Genomic DNA, 18,923 nt, shown 5'->3' on the forward strand with positions numbered 1-18,923 from the left:
GGATATAACAACTCTGAATCCATTACCCTACAGTGATTATAATGGAATGCCTGGGATTAATGCAATGCTCCAAACCCACTGTCTGCTGTAGTAGTATTTTCTACATTTTGGGTTCATGCAGGTAATTTGTAATATTTTTAATACCAATGGGACTCTACTAAATATGTTCCATACTGGGCCCCGTAATTGTTAAGGTCGGCACTGGGCGGGTCTAGCAATGTGTGGGGCTGGCAGGGGAGTGCAGGGGCAGTTGGCACATTGGGGCACAGGAGGCAGGTACCTTGCTCTTGTTGTGAATGCACGATTGCTGGCTCAGCCTCTCCCTCTCTCTATTCAATTGCTATTTTTAGCAAATCCTACTCGTGTCGCCACGGGCTGTGATCGCATCTCTCTCTTCCTCCCCTTCCCTCTCCCCATCCCTCTCCCCATCTCTCTGCACATTTCTAACCATCCCTGACTCCTCGCCAATCAGCAGATGCTTCTTATCGGATAAACAGAGCAGCGCCCAGCTAACTTTATGCCCCCTGTCCGACCCCCTGGGGGAGACGGGCTTGTGCCCGGGAGTGTCCTGGACGGCCGCTAAACAACCCCAAGGTAGGTGCCGGAAAGCAGCTGCGATTTCAAGCAGGTATTTATATATCGGCCAGGGAAGCAAATCCATCCCTCCCACAGCACTGCGATCCGTGGTACCCACGTAGCGATCTCTGGCGTCCCCTCAGCTACAGACCTGTGCGCTTCCGAGCTGCTGCCTCACTCCTGCAACGCAAGTTTTAGCGTGCGATTAAATGCACAGCAGCAACGTTGGGTTTGCCCGAACAGAATGTTAGCGTTCCTGTGTTCTTGCCTGTAAATAAGAACATTAAATGAGTTCATTCGAATTCAGGGGAATGCAAGGACTTCCCTAGGCGCAGTGCGCTGAACCCAAAAGAAATAGATGGTAATTGAGTTTTTTGGGGGGGTGACCTATTGGCACAGAAAGGTAAGAAAAGGCAACACTTGGACTGTTGTTTCTTAAGTTTTGTGTGTGTGTGTGTGTATATATATATATATATATATTATATGTGACTTGCCCATTGCCAGCTACTAAAAGGCACAGAGATATGCAGACTCCCCAAGAGCCTTATGGGCAATGGGATGTGCCAAGTGCCAAAGTAAATGCCCAGCTATTATCAGATACATTTGCAATTGTACCTGTGGCTCTGAATTAAAATATATATAGTATCGAACACAGTTCAACTGCCCTAAACGTTTACTTTTCCATAGGAGTTTTTATTCTAGGACTGTTTTTAAAGCCTCGATCTTAAAATGGAAATATTTCCCAAGCTGTAGGAAAATGATAACAAATCATGTATGCTGTTTGTATGCTGACATGATAGATTGTACCAGTTTCATTTGCATTGTCAGTTTAATCTAGGCTATAGAGTAATGTTGGCTTTGGAGACACTGAACAGGTAGAATGCAGTCCAGTGTCAGTTTTTGAGTGGCTGAGATGGATAAGCGTAGACATGTGTGAAAGGCATTTTGCACTTGATACTTATATATTGTCCCTAATTTCCAGACACAATCTGTGGCTGCAGGGAGTTTGTATTTTCTTCACTTGTCTGCTTGAGTTTATTCTGAGTTCTCTGGTTTTCTCACTTAATCGCTCTTGTTAATTGTTTGATGAAACTGACCCTATTATACCATGTGAATGCGAGAGGGAACTTAGATCGTCAACTCCATTAGGGTAGGGACTGAGGAGCAATCTCTGTAAAGCACTGGAACATGTTGGCACCACCCACATAAAGATAAATTCAAGATCTCCAAAATCAGTCTCAGTACCCACTCTTACTCTGTGGGATATAACTACTGAAAAGGTGATTAAAATGCAACTGATATTTCTAAAGACCATTTTGAAGGTACTGTATTTTAACATTTTGGAATTTCAGCTTGTGCATACTAATTTGGCTGCAATTTCCTATTCCTTATTGGCAGGAGAAAATAGCTAAATAATCCACAATAATGTACATATTTTCTGCCTAAATGTATTCATATTTTGCCCCACACAAGTTTTATTTAATTAACAAAATATGTGAACAGTAATACAAAGCAATAGAATGGATGCAGTATAAAGCATGCTCATCATTTATTTATAAAGTGTCAGCAAATTACTCAGAGCTGTACAATAATTTATAACAAACACGGGTCTTACAAGAATTTTAACAAGCAGGGGTTACACAGCAAGAAATAGCATCAGAGGGCCTTACTTGCAAGAGCTTACTATTGACATGTGCCCATACTTGCTCCTAGCAACTTGCAGAGAGTGCCAGTCCTTTCAGCTTGATGAAATGTGTGGTACTATGCGCATATGTGTGTTATGGAACCCTGGAGCTTATGGTTACCCTAGGGTAGTACACTTGGCACTACTGACTTTTAGTAAACACATTGAACACAAAGGTATGCTGGAAGTGATGCCATTTTTATAAAATGTCCATAGCAGTTTGTGTGATTTACAAAATCAGCCGCAACTTTGTGTCTGTATTTGTGTCCCCCTGGCACAAGTTGCTGGAGTTTTTGATAAAACACTGCATTGTTTGTTAAAAACTGTGCTGTTTTATTTTTAAAAAAATGTACATTGTACTGTGTTCATTATCAGCTGTATAAAGTCTTATTTGCAAAAAACAAAAAGTTCAAAGGTCCATTTCCACTGTATGTTTCCCTAATGCAATTTGCATTTAGGTGCAAAGGAGCTTAGAGAGTTTGCACATCTGTCTGACAAGGATAGGTGCAAGTGTTTAGTCATGCATAGAGCTTTTAGAGCTAAACTGCATGGGAAGTTTTGTAGGATGCAGTCACATGGGTTAAAATACTATGGCACTCGTGTGTAAACTATGGAAGCTTCGCCATCTGACACAACACGCTTGTCAGAAGGGAATGCTGCATCTGTATCCAACAAGATAAAATCTGGTGAAGTCTCATTCAAAAATTTTTTTCTCTGAAATACATGGACTGTCAGATGTAGATGCATGAACAAAACACGCCATCCAACTTTATCTGATCTGAATTACAACTACGGGGATCAGATTTTGTAAGATCCCATAAAACGTTGTTCTGTTCTATGACAAGATTTTGAGTCAGGTGCACAAAATCTGACCAAAATCTCTAGTGTAGTTTATCCCTAAGGGCTGCAATTTTGTGGCCATAGCCCTTTTTAAATGATCCCTATAACTTTTTTAGGTCAGTGTACAGAATCTTTATCTTTCCCACTAGATCTATACATTGGATAAAGCACAATTTACATGCATAAGGTAGCAAAAAGATGTTTCTATTCTAAGAAATGATATCACCATATTTTTTCTGTCTTATGCAGAATGCTTTTGACTATATTAAACTTTATGGTTTTCTCTGGTGTATTTAAAAGATCCAGAGATATTTCACAGGTGACATAAATCTGTACATCAGTACCTAACATTTAGATGCTTAATATGAATGTGTTGTTTATACAAACTAGCAAAAGCGACCTGTTCATGGAGCAGATAAATAATTACAATGAAGGCTTTCTAAATTGTTACCAAGTTTATGTTGTTTAAAGCATGATACTCCCAATAGTACTTCAAATTAAATATTTAAACTGACACTTCAATTTTGAAGCAATAAGTTGAATGTTAGAAGAAAAAATCAACAAAGCCAGTGGTGTAAACAGTCTGCACTGGGCCCCCCCCCCAGAAAAAATCTTTGGGGATGAACAGGGAGTCCTACCCTTCTTACCCACCTCCTTCTACATCCCCCACCCATTTGTGTTCCGCACGTCCCCTGCTCCCTGCCCCAAGCTAGGAGAGGCTGGGTAGGAGGTTTTATTTGCAACTCTAGCGGAAGCAGACCCCATGGTTTGGGCCTTCCTGGCATCTGGGGCACCCAATGACAGTGGGGTTGTGCCTTTCCAGGAAAGGCACAACAATAAGTTTTAAATATAAGATAAATGTTGCAGTGTAATGTAGACATTACAAAATTATTGCATATTAAAGAATATGTATGGTCAGACATGTGGCTACATAAGATTAATGTAAACAGTTTTTAAGTTTTAACTTTTCCGGTAATTTTGTTTTTAATGTGAAACCATTCTTGGGACTGTTGCTTACTATTTCAAAGTATCTTAAGTGATAAGTGAAGTTCTTTAGCTTGAGGAACGCATGCTAGGGTTTTATCAACAAAATACAGGTATGTGTATGAATTTGTGAAATGTTATTGTATTAAGTGCCCATAGAGAGAAGTTAGAGGAGCAGAAGTCTATTTTATAGAGGAAATGTAGCACCGACACTGTTTTACTGTGGGAGAAAAGGTTTCACTATATTTAACAGACATTAGGGGACACTTTTTCCACAGAAAGTTGGTGTAATGGATGAGAAGCTGACATTGTCTCAAAGAGAGTATGAAGCAGTAGGAAAAGAATTTAAATCTTATTATGCCAAAGGAAGTAATAGTAGGAGTAAAGCTAATGGCTTTTGCATAGGCGATGAGGTAGAGGCTAAAGAAGTGAGCTGAGATGAAGTCACATATTTTGCAGATGGCAATGGAAGAAGAACTGACACAGGAGAGATTTTGCCATTATTTTACAAAGGGAAGGAAGGCAAGCAGGTGACTTAGAGGGAAATTTTCAGTGCACTGACAGAAGGGTGGTGAGTCATTCAGGCAAGAAGCTGTTTAGGAGCAATCCTACACATTGCTAAGGGATGGGAGGGGTGAGTTTTATGAATTCTTACGGGAGGAGGGAGAGAGGAGAGAGGTGTGCAGACTCTAGCCCTGGGAATTAAGGATTTTCCGAAAAAGGAAGTCTGATACCAAAGGACATGTTTTACAAAAAAGAAATCCTGTGTTTCTTTTGATAGAGGACTCAGTGCAGCTTTTCTGTGAGTGCTTATGACTGTATTTACATAGACCTTTTCTGATAAAGCTTACTTAGTTTTTACCTTCTCCTTTAAAGAGATTGAGAATGAAAACAAATGTGCAAGTGAATGCTGTAGTTTTGTGTTAATAACTTATATTGTGTTTGTACTTGTATTTGGTACAGACACTATGCAATGCCTTATGGAGAATGTTTAACTCGATTTAGTCCATGAACCACTCTTAGATATAGATTTAAAAATTTAAGGATTAAAACTCAGGGGACCATATTTATACATATTTTACAATTTAGTAGAAAAAAATGCTTCCTTATACTTCTTGCTAGTTTTTATTCTTAGGCAATAGGCTGTTTTTAAGCTTACCGCTATTAGGAAATATGAGTAGGTTGTATTTAAAAAAACAGCTTATCCCATGACAGAACAGCTGTATTCTGCTTATGACTCAACACAAAAAAGTGATTGCTAGTTGTGCATTATGGGGCATAAAACAGCAGGTATATAAAATGCAATCTGCAAAGCCCCTACTAATACGGTGGGCAGGGCATTAAATTAAATTAATATGTGGTTAGCCATTTCATTAACTAGATTTCCAGTAGCCCTGCTCTGTACTTACAAGGGCTCATTTACAAATGCAAAAGTCTAAAGAAGCTGCAAGGGATCCTTGTGAATTATAGGTCAGATGGTGGCACTTACTTAAAATGTTCCTTGGATGAGTGCAGTTCTCATTGTATGTAATTTATTTGCAGCAGCAGTACCTACTGCCTTACAGTATATGATATATTCCATAGCCCACTGCCTCTTACTGTACATAAAACAGGTGACAGAATTCACTATCTCTTCTACATATAAAGTCATTTTGGGAACCTGGGACCACTCATTTACTAACCATGGTCAAATTTGTATTAGTGCAGTAACCAAAGGAAATTAATCTGTCTAAAACTCCATTTTGAAATTAATCCTTTTTAACGTTTCCCTTTGATTTCTGATCAAAGCCATTCACTTGGGGGCAGATTTATCAAGGGTCACATTTTTTTCTCACAATTGCACTGAAAATCTGATTTTTTAAATTTAAAAAAAAAAAACCCCAAAAACATGACTTTTACGCCATTTATTATGTGATAAAATGGAGAAAAACATTAGTCAATGGCCATTTTTCAAGGCCCTTTTTTCTCTGAGGTATTCGGTTTTTTTACATTTTTTGGGAAAAGCAATTTGTGCCACTAAAGTGATGTATAAAGTTCATGATTCTTAGGGGCAGAATTATTCAATTGTAAAATTAGAGCTCAATACACTAAAAACTCTCAAGCTTTTAGATTTCGTTTTCGTGCACTTAATAAATACCAAACATTCCACTTTTTGGACCATAATTCAAATTTGAGGTTTTTTTAGCGCAAAAAAACTCAAACCTCGAAAGAGGTTTTTTCAAATTCTTCTTTTCCTTGTTCTTCTACTCCTGATGCAAAGCATCACTCTTTGCCAAAAGCTGACACTGTTCATCTTATGTCAGAACCTTGCAGCTTTCTTTGCCACACCCCTGACATTACAACAAATGTTAGCTGGGGAGACGCACTGCACTGCCACGCTTTTTGCCAAGACCAACAATATGCCTCTGTGCCGGAGACACGATGCAGCTCTCTTGGCCTGGTCCCACTCTGCTGTTATGTTTAGCAGCTCTTCATTTTGGAATTTACACTGGTACAGGTATTGGATCTGTTATCTAGAAAGCTACAAATTACAGGAAGGCCATCTCCTATATACTCAATTTTAATTAAATAATTCACATTTTTAAAACATACTTGCTTTTTTCTCTGTAATAATTAAACAGTGCCTTGTACATGATCCCAACTAAGATATTATTAATTATTTGGAGGCAAAACAATTCGATTTGGTTTATTTAATGGTTCAACAGTTTTTTTTAGTATAAAGTTTGTTAACCCAAATTACTTCTTATCCAGAAAACTCCAGGTCCTGACCACTTGGAATATTAGGTTCCATATCTTTATATGATTGGTGGGAAGGTCGTTGAACAGTGGATGGGATGAATACAATTATAAGTAAAAAAAATTTTGATAATTACTTTAAAACCAGATCAAGCATTATAAGTAAGAAAATAGAAAGAAAGAAAAATACCTACTATTTGATATATGATAACAAGTGAGAGCTACTTGTTAAGTTGCATTAAATTACAGCTCTCTAAAACATAGTAAGAGCCAGGGCGCACAGAGAGATGTATCTGCTACCTTCCCCAGCTCTGTTGATCTGCACTGAAAAGTGCAGCTTCCACCGCGGAGTGAAGGTAAGCCTGAAAATGCCTGCGTTTGCATTTTTGCAAGGGCTTAACCACCAGGGGTGCGGGGGGTGTGACTGCACCTGCACCCACACCCCCTCTGGGCCCACCAGAGAAGCAGAAATACCAGTAAAAAAAATGCGCCTGAAGGGGGTGGGGGCCTGGTTGCAAAGCCCGGGCCAGACCAGGCTTTGTTACGTTACTGGCCTGACTTCTACTCTGTTGTGTGGGCCTGCACATGTAAAAGTTGTAAAGGTATAGGACCCATTATCCAGAATGCTCGTGACCAAGTGTATTCCGGATAAGGGGTCTTTCTGTAATTTGGATCTCCCTACCTTAAGTATACTGTTTTATTATTACAGAGAAAAAGGAAATCAATTTTCTGAATTATTTGATTAAAATGGAGTATATGGGAGACTGGCTTTCCGTAATTCGGGGCTTTCTGGATAACGGGTTTCCCGATAACGGGTTTCCCAATAAGGGTTCCCATACCTGTACTTTTAAGTGCAGGTCAACAAAGCTAAGGAAGGGAGCCTATACACTTTTCTCAGGCTGAAATAAAAACGTAGCTAAGAGCAGCAGAGCCAACACTCTGTGTGCCCTCAGTCTAAGGTTTAGTTTGTAGTTAAAAATTGCCAGTGCAATTAATGACCTGGGGCTTAAAAGCTCCCTGCTTTCTCACTAAAGCCCTTAAAGGAGAAAGAAAGGTAAAAACTAAGTAAGCTTTATTAGAAAGGTCTATGTAAATACAGCCATAAGCACTCACAGAAATGCTGCACTGAGTTCTCTGTCAAAATATTTGTTGTGTCTGTTTTCCTGTGCCAGAGATATGCAGCTCTCTCCCCTCTCCTGCTCCCCCCTCCCTTAGGAATGTGGATCTGAGCCAATCAGCAGGAAGCTTCCTCATAGTCTAACTGAGCATGTACACTGGTCTGGGTCTCGGTGCAGGAGCGAGGCATTATGGGAACTTTCTTTACACAGCTCAGCGTTTTTTCTTCCTTTTTGGCTGCTGATCATCTGAACAGGGGAAATATGGGGAGACTTAAGGGCACTATTGAGAGAACTGAAGGTATGCCTGCAGCTTGAGATTAACTCTTTATTAGCCTTTCCTTCTCCTTTAAATTAAGGGTAGGTTCAACATGGTCCTACTGCTCAGTCACACTGTTTGCTGTTTCTGTGCCAGTATGGGGGACCTGATACCCATGCACTGGTTACACAATTAGATGGTGAGGAAGGAGGAATGTGAGGAGTGCAGCAATATCTAGGAAGTGAAAGTAGTAGAAAGTTATAGAGGCGGGGCAGGCAATATATGATTGACAGCTGAGGTTTTAAAATGTTTTTATAGTGGGTTCTGATGTGTTAATAAACAACAAGTTTGGGTTTCATGTTTAATTTGAAAAGGGTGTTTATTATACAGCTTTTATTCCTGGTGACAGGTCCACTTTAAGGAAATCAGACTAGAAAAAAAATAATTTGTGGCCAATCTACAAGGCCTAGCATATTTCAGTTGACTGTAGTGACCAACCGAAGAGGTTAGTAGTGGCTGCTTAATTGGTATCCACTCTAGAGAGCACCGATCTAATGAAAACCATTCAGTATCAACAAATATTTTCCAATGGTTTCCAATTAAAAAGGATATGGTAAAACTTCTGATATACATAGTAACATAGTAACATAGTAAGTTGGGTTGAAAAAAGACATACGTCCATCAAGTTCAACCATAATGCCTATATATAACCTGCCTAACTACTAGTTGATCCAGAGGAAGGCAAAAAAAAAAAACATATGAAACATAACAAAATAAAGGTGGTACATTTATTGGCTAAATAAGATGATAATCACAGTAATCTTTCAGAACATTTCAGTTCCTTTTTCAAAGCTGAAATACCTTTACTTGATTTAAAAGAGAAGGAAAGCCATTTTGCCATTGTAATGCCAAAAGATTCGCCACATTGGTGCAAGCTAGAATGCTATATTTATTCTGCAGAAAGCTTTATCATACCTGAGTAAAGAGCCCTAGATGCTTTATCTGTTTGTTTAAGATTGCAGCTTCCATTTTAGCTTGGTCTTCATAGCTTCCTGCTGCAGCTCTAGCCTATAGCTCAGATGAAGCATTCCTAAGGGAGGGGGTAATGAGTTTTATGAATTCTTATGGGAGGGGGGAGCAGGAGAAGGGAAAGAAGAGAGCTGTGCAGACTCTGGCCCCAGAAATTAAGGAAATCTGATAATGAAGAACATGTTGACACAAAGGAACACAAGAAATCCTGTGTTTCTTTTGATAGAGGACTCAGTGCAGCTTTTCTGTAAGTGCTTATGGCTGTATTTACATAGACCTTTCTGATAAAGCTTACTTAGTTTTTACCTTTCTCCTTAAAAGGTGACACATGAAATGGATTTTGGCTTGAAAAATGCATTCTTTTTCCACAAAATCACCCAGAAGATGCTTGTGTATGCTAGCAGATGGACTGTTTTGTTGCTTCTTACTAGCCTTAGGGGCTGATTTACTAACCCACAAACGGGTCGAAATGAGTCCGATTGCGTTTTTTTCGTAAAGATCGGTATTTTGCGATTTTTTCGTATTTTTTGCGTTTTTTTCGGCGTCTTTACGAATTTTTCATTACCAATACGATTTTTGAGTAAAAACGCGAGTTTTTCGTAGCCATTACGAAAGTTGCGTAAAATCTTGCGATTTTTCGTAGCGTTAAAACTTGCGCAAAAAGTTGCGCTTTTTTCGTAGCGTTAAAACTTACGCGAAACTTCGCACCTTTTAAGTTTTAACGCTACGAAAAAGGCGCAACTTTTCGCGTAAGTTTTAACGCTACGGAAAAATCGCAAGATTTTACGCAACTTTCGTAAAGGCTACGAAAAACTCGCGTTTTTACGCAAAAATCGTATTGGTAACGAAAAATTCGTAAAGACGCCGAAAAAATCGCAAAACATACGAAAAAGTCGCAAAATGTTCGTTTTCAAGTCGGAACTTTTCCAATTCGGGTCGGATTCGTGGGTTAGTAAATCAGCCCCTTAGAGTGTACATTCAAGTGTGTGTCAGTGCAAGGGTGTTAATCTGTGAAAGTGTGTGTCATAACAAGTGTGTGAGTCTGTGCAAGTCTGTGAGTCTGTGCAGGTGTGTGAGTCTGTGCAGGTGTGTGAGTCTGTGCAGGTGTGTGAGTTATTGTAAGTTTATGAGTCTGTGGAAGTGTGTGAGTCTGTGCAAGTCTGTGAGTCTGTGCAGGTGTGTGAGTCTGTGTAGGTATGTGAGTTATTGTAAGTTTATGAGTCTGTGGAAGTGTGTGAGTCTGTGCAAGTGTGTGACTCTGTGTAAGTGTGTGAGTCTGTGCAAGTGTGTGAGTCTGTGTAAGTGTGTGAGTCTGTGCAAGTGTGTGAGTCTGTGCAAGTGTGTGAGTCTGTGCAAGTGTGTGAGTCTGTGCAAGTCTGTGAGTCTGTGCAGGTGTGTGAGTCTGTGCAGGTGTGTGAGTTATTGTAAGTTTATGAGTCTGTGGAAGTGTGTGAGTCTGTGCAAGTCTGTGAGTCTGTGCAGGTGTGTGAGTCTGTGTAGGTATGTGAGTTATTGTAAGTTTATGAGTCTGTGGAAGTGTGTGAGTCTGTGCAAGTGTGTGACTCTGTGTAAGTGTGTGAGTCTGTGCAAGTGTGTGAGTCTGTGTAAGTGTGTGAGTCTGTGCAAGTGTGTGAGTCTGTGCAAGTGTGTGAGTCTGTGCAAGTGTGTGAGTCTGTGCAAGTGTGTGAGTCTGTGCAAGTGTGTGAGTCTGTGCAAGTGTGTGAGTCTGTGCAAGTGTGTGAGTCTGTGCAAGTCTGTGAGTCTCTGCAAGTCTGTGAGTCTGTGCAGATGTGTGAGTTATTGCAAGTTTATGAGTCTGTGGAAGTGTGTAAGTCTGTGCAGGTGTGTGAGTTGTTGCAAGTTTATGAGTCTGTGCAAGTGTGTGATTCTGTGCAAGTGTGTGAGTCTGACAGCTGCATCTGATAGACTGGTGTGTATAATATGTGTGTGCCCAAGGCACGGATTTGCTTGCAAAGTGGATAAAGATGGCTGCATTGGTCATGATTCAGTGTAGCTCATAAGCCCCATTCGCACACACACACACACACACTATTAAATAATTCCCTCTGTACAGCATTTCTTTTCCCCATTAGGCTAGTTAACCCCATAAGCAAATCAGCATTTTCAACCATTTTTACTTCTTTCCTTTAAATGTATTAACCCTTTCAGCCTCTAGCTTTGTGTCTTTGCCACCAAAATATTTGTAAAAGCATTACAACTCATAATACCTTTACCTACTTGCCCTTCCAAATCACAGAAAATTTTCTGTCATACGCCTAGGAGTGTTATGACATTGGTAGTCGTATAATTGCTTATAGAGTAATCCATTTGAAAAGTTGGAGGGGCTTACTGAATGGACATTAAGGTGCACAACTGTTCAACTCTTGTTGCTGCAGCAATTGCATCTGGGGCCTTAATAAATAAAGCCCATTATCTCCCGTTGTATATAAAGTATACAGTGTTACTGTACCCACTGCCACTCACTATATAAAGTGATTATCTGTAAGTTCTCTCTGCATAACATGCTTGAGGTGCCAGGAACTGCGGCAATCTTACTTCGTGCAGGGCAGGGTGCAAATTGCAAAATATATGTGTAAGATTGCACCCTGTTTTTGCACTTTGTTCCCTGTCCTACACATAGTAAATAATCCCTTCTGTCCGGTCTCAATATACAGGTATAGGACTCATTATCCAGAATGCTCGGGGCCAAGGGTTTTCCGGATAAGGGGTCTGTAATTTGGATCTTCATACCTTAAGTCTACTAAGAAATTAAGTATGAATTAAACCCAATAGGATTATTTTACATCCAGTAAGGATTAATTATATCTTAGTTGGGATCAAATACAAAGCACTGTTTAATTTTTACAGAGAAAACGGAAATCAATTTAAAAAATCTGAATTATTTGATTAAAATGGAGTCTATGGGAGACAAGCTTTCCGTAATTCGGAGCTTTCTGGATATAATTTGGAGCTTTCTGGATATCTGGTTTCTGGATAACGGATCCCATACCTGTACAAAATTATTTGTAATGGTATGAAAAGCAGTGCCTAGGGGCCACTAAGGGGGACAAAAGTGTATAATAGCACTCAAGCAGATGAAATAGAAATAGCAGGAGAAGAGAGTCGTATGTAGAATACTTCATGCTGAAAAATAGATATTATGAAAAAAATCAGTCACAGTGTTTCCTTTATTTATCTACAAGAATAACAATAATGGCTTTGCTTGATGGAGAAGACACAGTTTATTCTTCATTTCTGAGATTACATTTGCAATGAATATTTCATATTCAGAAAGCCAGCAGGACTCCTGCGGAAGTGGTTATTCTCTGTTTGCAGTAAATAACAGTTGGCTTTGTATAAAGTGACTGCTGGGTGAAGAAAGCTAATGGAAGTTTGTTACTTTAGTGTTTATGGAAATAGGCCGGAAATGGTTTCTGTCAATAGATTTAAGGAGTAAAACACCAGGGTATTCTAGTTTCCCATTAAGACTTTCATTACTTATCAGTTTCTTTTGCTTTCTTCTGTTGGACTGAATTGCAGTACTACATGTTCCTATTTAGCTCTACTTTGACATCTCTAGACTCAGAGGAGAAAACACACACATAGGTGCTTACTTTATTTATTTCAGAGAAATCTGTGTTTTATTTTGTAAGTTTTTATTTACATTTTGTTACAATAACATGAAGAAAGAGAAAGAAAAAAGGAAGGAAGAGTAAGAAATCTGTATATTTAAAGGAATTCATACCATATTTCACTTTAAAGAAATATTTAACTTCTTTTTTTTATTGATGGCGTATTAGTGCCATTAAGCAATAATATCCAGATTTCATGAAATAACATCATTTGAAAGAACAGTGATCTGATTTAAACATAGGCCATTGAATATCTGTTTTGAAAAGCAAATCACTGAAAGGGTGTCTAATATTTTTGCACTCCCTTTTAATAATGCCTTTCCTTCTCCTTTAATTAGAGAGGGCTTTCTGTTTCCTGCTAATACCTTTGACTTGAATTTGACTTGCAACAACAAAAGCTTTTAAAGAATATAACTGTACATGATACACCAGTGCTGTCCACTCTTGGTCTCAAGGGCACTGAGAGATTGGTATCTAAGGGACATCTTTATTATAGTGTGTGAGCCAACATCATCAGGTATGTTGCCCATAGCAACCAATCAGATCATTACTTTTGTTCTCTAACTTGTAGGTGTCTGCTCTAATCTAACTGCTGATTGGTTTCTGTGGGCAACATCACTGGTGATGTTGTTTTACCAGGTCCGGACTAGCAATCTGTGGATTCAGGCAAATGCCAGAGAGGCTGCTGTATATGATTCCATAGACAGTGACTATTTAGTGGGCTGGTGAGGGTCTGTTTGGACCTCTGTGGACCTCTGGGGCCTATTTTGAATCCCAGTCCAAACCTGTGGCTTGCACACTATAATAAATATCTATTCTTACTAAGCTTCATGATTTTAGGATTCAGATAGCCATTAATATTGGTTATTCTAATATGGGACTTGGTAAGGCCGTAGGACATGGAGTTGGTCTTTACCTTTTTGGAAGAACTTTTGTATTAGTCTGTGTTCTGGATATTTGAAGGGCTCCATGAGTTTAATATAAACAGTCGCCACTAATTATATAAGCTGTATTATATACAACTTCTAGACTCCCTGGCTTGGCTTTAACATGCCCAAAAAAGGTGTTAAAGTGAAATATATGGGCTGTGGTTACTGTAGAAAGATATGATCTATGAATACTGTGTGTATTGTAGAATGCAGGGCTACAAATGCAGGACAATTAACTTTAATATCAAGATTCAGAAAAACTGATGTGTCTATCTCCCATGCCAGGGAGTGAGTGCAGGATACTGGCCAACACAGGAACTCATGTGGGTCCTGCTCATTAGAGCTTACAATCTATATTACCAAGGTATTTGAAGGAATGAGGGCATTCAAGAGAACCAGGTATTTTCAAGCTACACGTATGGGATCCCTTACCCACTATCCAGAAAACTCCGAATTACGGAAAGCCCGTCTCCCATAGACTCTATTTTAATCAAATAATTCAGAATTTTAAAACGGATTCCCTTTTTCTCTGTAATAATAAAACAGTACCTTGTAATTGATACCAACTAAGATAAAAAATAATCCTTATTGGATGCAAAACAATCCTATTGGGTTTAATTAATGTTTTATTGATTTTTTAGTAGACTTAAGGTATGGAGATCCAAATTACGAAAAGACCCCTTATCTGGAATACCCTTGGTCCCAAGCATTCTGGATAACAGGTCCTATACCTGTATAAGGAAAGTTGAACTTGGCACTGGGCACATTTAAATTGCATATCCTCTAAAATTCACTGGACGTTCAAATGCAGACACTGCAGTTTTGCAAACATTTTGGGACAGATTTGGGGGCAGATTTGCTAAAACTCCAAATTTCTCTTTTTTTTTGGTTTTAAATTTGACTATATTTGTTTTCCCAAATGTCTATTATTTACTAAAAAAAAGTTGCAAAGAAAAGTTGCTGTGAGAAAAGTCATAAAAACTTGACAATTCTTTTGTTTGCCATGAAAATCCAGATTTTATTGAATTGTCGCGACAATTCGAAAAAGTTTGGATTTTGGGACAAAAAAGTTACGTTTTGAGACAAAAGAAAAAAATGTCAAGGAAAGGGAAGGGACCTTTGCCATTGACTTCTGGCAAATTGTCGAATTCTGTTTTTAGCATTTTCTTTACGACTTTTTGGAGAAAAATTCAAATCGAGTTTAAAATAAAAAATCAATGGTTAGTAAATGAGCCCCTTAATATCAGTGAGTTGAAAATGTGTGTCATGCTTATCATATAAGAACTCCATTGTAGTCCACTGGGAAGTCTGGAAATGAATAGGAGAAATGTAAGTATTTTTGAAACTGCTGGGCTTGGATGTGGGGGCACCAAGGGTTAGGTTACCTTTTGTAGTACGGGGGGGATTTAATTGCATTATAAATACAGCATGTATAACAAATTACCAGTATACAATTTAGAAGCTTTACATCTATGTACCTGTGTGCAAGGCAGGGTACGCAACAGTAAGTCACAAGACTGGGAGCACAGTATAATTTAAGGAACACTTTTGGCTTAGATTCAAAATGGTTTTAAGATATCTGAGCAATTTTCCCCCCAAAACTGCAGGAGAAATCACACATCATAGTCATATATTAGCAAGCACTGAGATTAGAAAAAGAGAGAACTAAATTTATACAGTGGTAATGAATCAGACATGGGGTCTGCATAATGCTGAGCAAATTTGCTCCTACTGCAAACAGTCTTATCAGGTCTTTAGAAAGGAGATGAAAATGTACATGTCCTGTGTGATCAATTTTTAGCCAGTTTTGAAAAATAAAAGCTGTGCATAATTCATAAACATCAGATTATGTTTTGCAGATGATGCTAAAAATAAAAGGTAGAACTGTGATATTCCCTGGGAGATAAATTAGGCATGCTGTACACAAAGCAAAAGCTATTCTGACCTTGATCACAAGATCAGAAAGAAAATATGCATGTAATATTAATACATCTCACATCCTAGAATTGCCAATTCATGACCCAGTAGAACCAGGGCATATTTACACTTTCAGATTGGTCCTCCCAGGGCCAGGCAGAAATCCTGACATCCAGGGCCCACACACCCTGTTAGATGGATCAGTGATAGAAATAAGAAAGACATGAGTAAGATTGAGTTTGTATTGTAGTGGGGCTCACCATAAGATTCTTTGCACCCTCACAGACCTGGATATTTATAAAGCTATATTTTCAGGCTTTCCATTTATAAGGATGTAACTATGTTATGGGAAGCTGCATGTTTTTTTTTTAATAACTGATTCAAGACTTGGGGGTTATGTAGAAACAGTAAACTTTAAATCTTAAGCTGTTTTTATATTTGATTCAGAATTATTCACTTAGGTTCAGTGTATCCTAGAATTCATTTTTTATCCTAGTCTAATTTTAGTTGATGATGTCACGGGGGCAGGGCTATGACGTGGCAATTGGCCTGGTCAGTTTTGCCCAGTTAAAACCGGACAGGTGGTAGCCCTATTTTAGGTTTAAATTCTTTTAACAAGAAGATAATAATACAGGTGTAGGAGCTGTAATTTAGAATGCTCGGGACCTAGGGTTTTCTAGATACGGGGTCTTTCAGTAATATGGATCACCATATTTTAAATCGACTAAAAAATCATTTAAATATTAAAGAAATAAAATATGACTGTTTTGCCACCAATATGTATTTATGCAGCATAGTTACCATGAAGTACAAGGTACTATTTTATTATTACAGAGCAAAATTAAGCCATTTTTTAATTATTTTTTTTTTAATTAAAATGGAGTTTATGGGAGATGGCCTTCCTGTAATTAAGAACTATGGATAATGGGTTTCTGTATAAGGGATCTAATACCTGTATATATCATTTAGGGACCCTAAAATAGTTTATTTGTTGGGTAAAGTAATTTCTAGTTACACAATTTTTTTTTTCGTTATTCTAACTTGTGCTAGTTTAGTATAAACAGATCTTGATTTCTAGCATCCGGGTGTATGAATGCTGTGTGATGTGCTTAGAAGAAATAAGTCCTGTGAGGTAGGTGGAGCCAGGACAGACATTAGAGGGGTCAAAGTTTTAAGTATATATTATAATATTTGCTCATTAGGTGAGGTTGCAAAACAAGCAGATCTTTCCCCCATATGCCTATTTAAGGGGGGCGATGTTGGGCTGATTTGATTGTTTGACCCTAGGGGATCACAATGACAAGGAAACAGGCCATCAGGGTGTGGACCACATCAGTGAGCCCAATTTTTGCCCAGATATCTGTTAGGTAGGCCTGTAGTAGGGCCCCATACATAGGCAGATAAGTGGCCAAATCAAGGGATAAAATTGGCAGCTTAAACTTGCCTGTGTATGGCCACCTTTGGACAACAGAAATTTTATAAAAAGATAAAAAAATATATATATTTCACTTAATTCATCATTCAGGTTTGGTCTAGAAGACATATAAGGAAGAACAATTTGTGGTAAAATGAATAAACCTGGAGAGCATTTTTTCAAAAGCTATGGGGAGAGGCTCATATCATGCAATAATCTGGAATGGAGTGAGAGTTGTTGCTGTGGAGAGGTTGCACTATAGAACACAATACCTCCACATTGCCAAATTGGTTAGGTAGGAAATTACTTGACAGTGCACCAATGAACACATTGCTTTGCATTACTGGGCAGCGGGGAGTGCTCATCAGAATTCCCTTTTCCTTCTTTTATACCTGTGCCAGATAGGTACAGTTAGTATGAATATTATTATAGTTTGATAACAATATTGCTTTTTCATAATGAGTTTATTTACTAATTCTGATACTTCATTTTAGTTTTGGGGTTTGAATCACCTGCAAATCGTGATCAAAAGTGAGATCTGATCTTCTCCAAAAGCCTGACGGAATGTCTTCAGTAGAAAAGAACTCTCCTGTGCCATCAGGTCAGATCTTTCAAAAATTAAGATGTTTTGACATTTTAGACAAGTAAGAGTTTCTAGTCAGTAAGTTGTACTGTTCTGTATTGATTGCAAATAGAAAACGTGTATACTTCATGATAAAATGATTTCAGTACTTTATCCTTTTGGTAATTGTAGAGGTTTGTTTATTCTGAACTGTTTATTTTCAGTATGATGATATTGTTGCAAATTATAGTAATATTTTGGGACAATATTATATTGATATTCTGTTCTATTATAATATAAAAATAACTTATATGTAAGGTTTTACTAGCCTAGTTTTAGTGTTAAAAAGCCCATGCCTCCATTTTACTGACTGGTTGGCCAAAGCCTTGTTTATTATCTCCCATACCACTCCTGAATTGTTGTATAGGGGCATGGCCTAGTGGGCAGGGGCTGGTATTAGCATGAGATGATTGCAGTGTTCTTCTTAGGCCTTTTTTTGCAGTTATTACCCGTCACATTTTTTAAGCTGCCTTGCTCTAATTCCACCCCAACCTCAACTGCCTTAATTGAATGCATGTTATAGAAGCCGGTAGGACATCATGCAATTACAGAAGTGCACCTACCAGCTTTTGAATAAATGCTCAGTGTTTGAGCTGCATTATTACTTATTTATTTATCTTTTTAATGGGCTTATGACCAGTCACATGGGTGCAGTAATATAATACTCTAGTAAAAAAACTTAGCAGATACATTTTCTAGTATGCTCATATCCTGGAAGCAGAGGCACCATAAAACCATTGTACAGGTATCGGACCCCTTATCCGGAAACCCGTTATCCAGAAAGCTCCGAATTACGGAAAGGCTGTCTCCCATAGACTCCATTTTAATCAAATAATTCAGAATTTTAAAACTGATTTCCTTTTTCTATGTAGAAGTAAAACAGTACCTTGTAATTGATCCCAACTAAGATATAAATAATCCTTATTGGATGCAAAACAATCCTATTGGGTTTAATTAATGTTTTATTGATTTTTTAGTGGACTTAGGGTATTAAGATCCAAATTACGGAAAAACCCCTTATCCGGAATACCCTTGGTCCCGAGCATTCTGGATAATGGGTCCTATACCTGTACCATTAATATTTCCCTTTGATATGCTCAGGCTGGGACAGTTTTAAGATATAATGACTATTTTTATGTACCGTTTGTTTTGATATCCTGCCGTGATGGCCTACATAAACACAGGG

General features: G+C 38.3%; 1 protein-coding gene across 1 annotated transcript in view; it reads left to right on the forward strand.

The window, feature by feature from the left end:
• Positions 1-337: 337 nt before the first annotated feature.
• The window catches only part of hdac9 (histone deacetylase 9), a 278,731-nt gene continuing 260,145 nt past the window's right edge, over positions 338-18,923 (forward strand). Inside the window, exons 1-2 of the mRNA XM_031903789.1 lie at positions 338-594; positions 17,610-17,716. Coding sequence (XP_031759649.1) covers positions 17,680-17,716 — 37 coding nt within the window. The 5' untranslated portion in view covers positions 338-594; positions 17,610-17,679. The remainder of the gene's footprint in view (positions 595-17,609; positions 17,717-18,923) is intronic.

The sequence above is a fragment of the Xenopus tropicalis genome, chromosome 6, assembly GCF_000004195.4.
Source record: "Xenopus tropicalis strain Nigerian chromosome 6, UCB_Xtro_10.0, whole genome shotgun sequence".
Classification (NCBI taxonomy): domain Eukaryota; kingdom Metazoa; phylum Chordata; class Amphibia; order Anura; family Pipidae; genus Xenopus; species Xenopus tropicalis.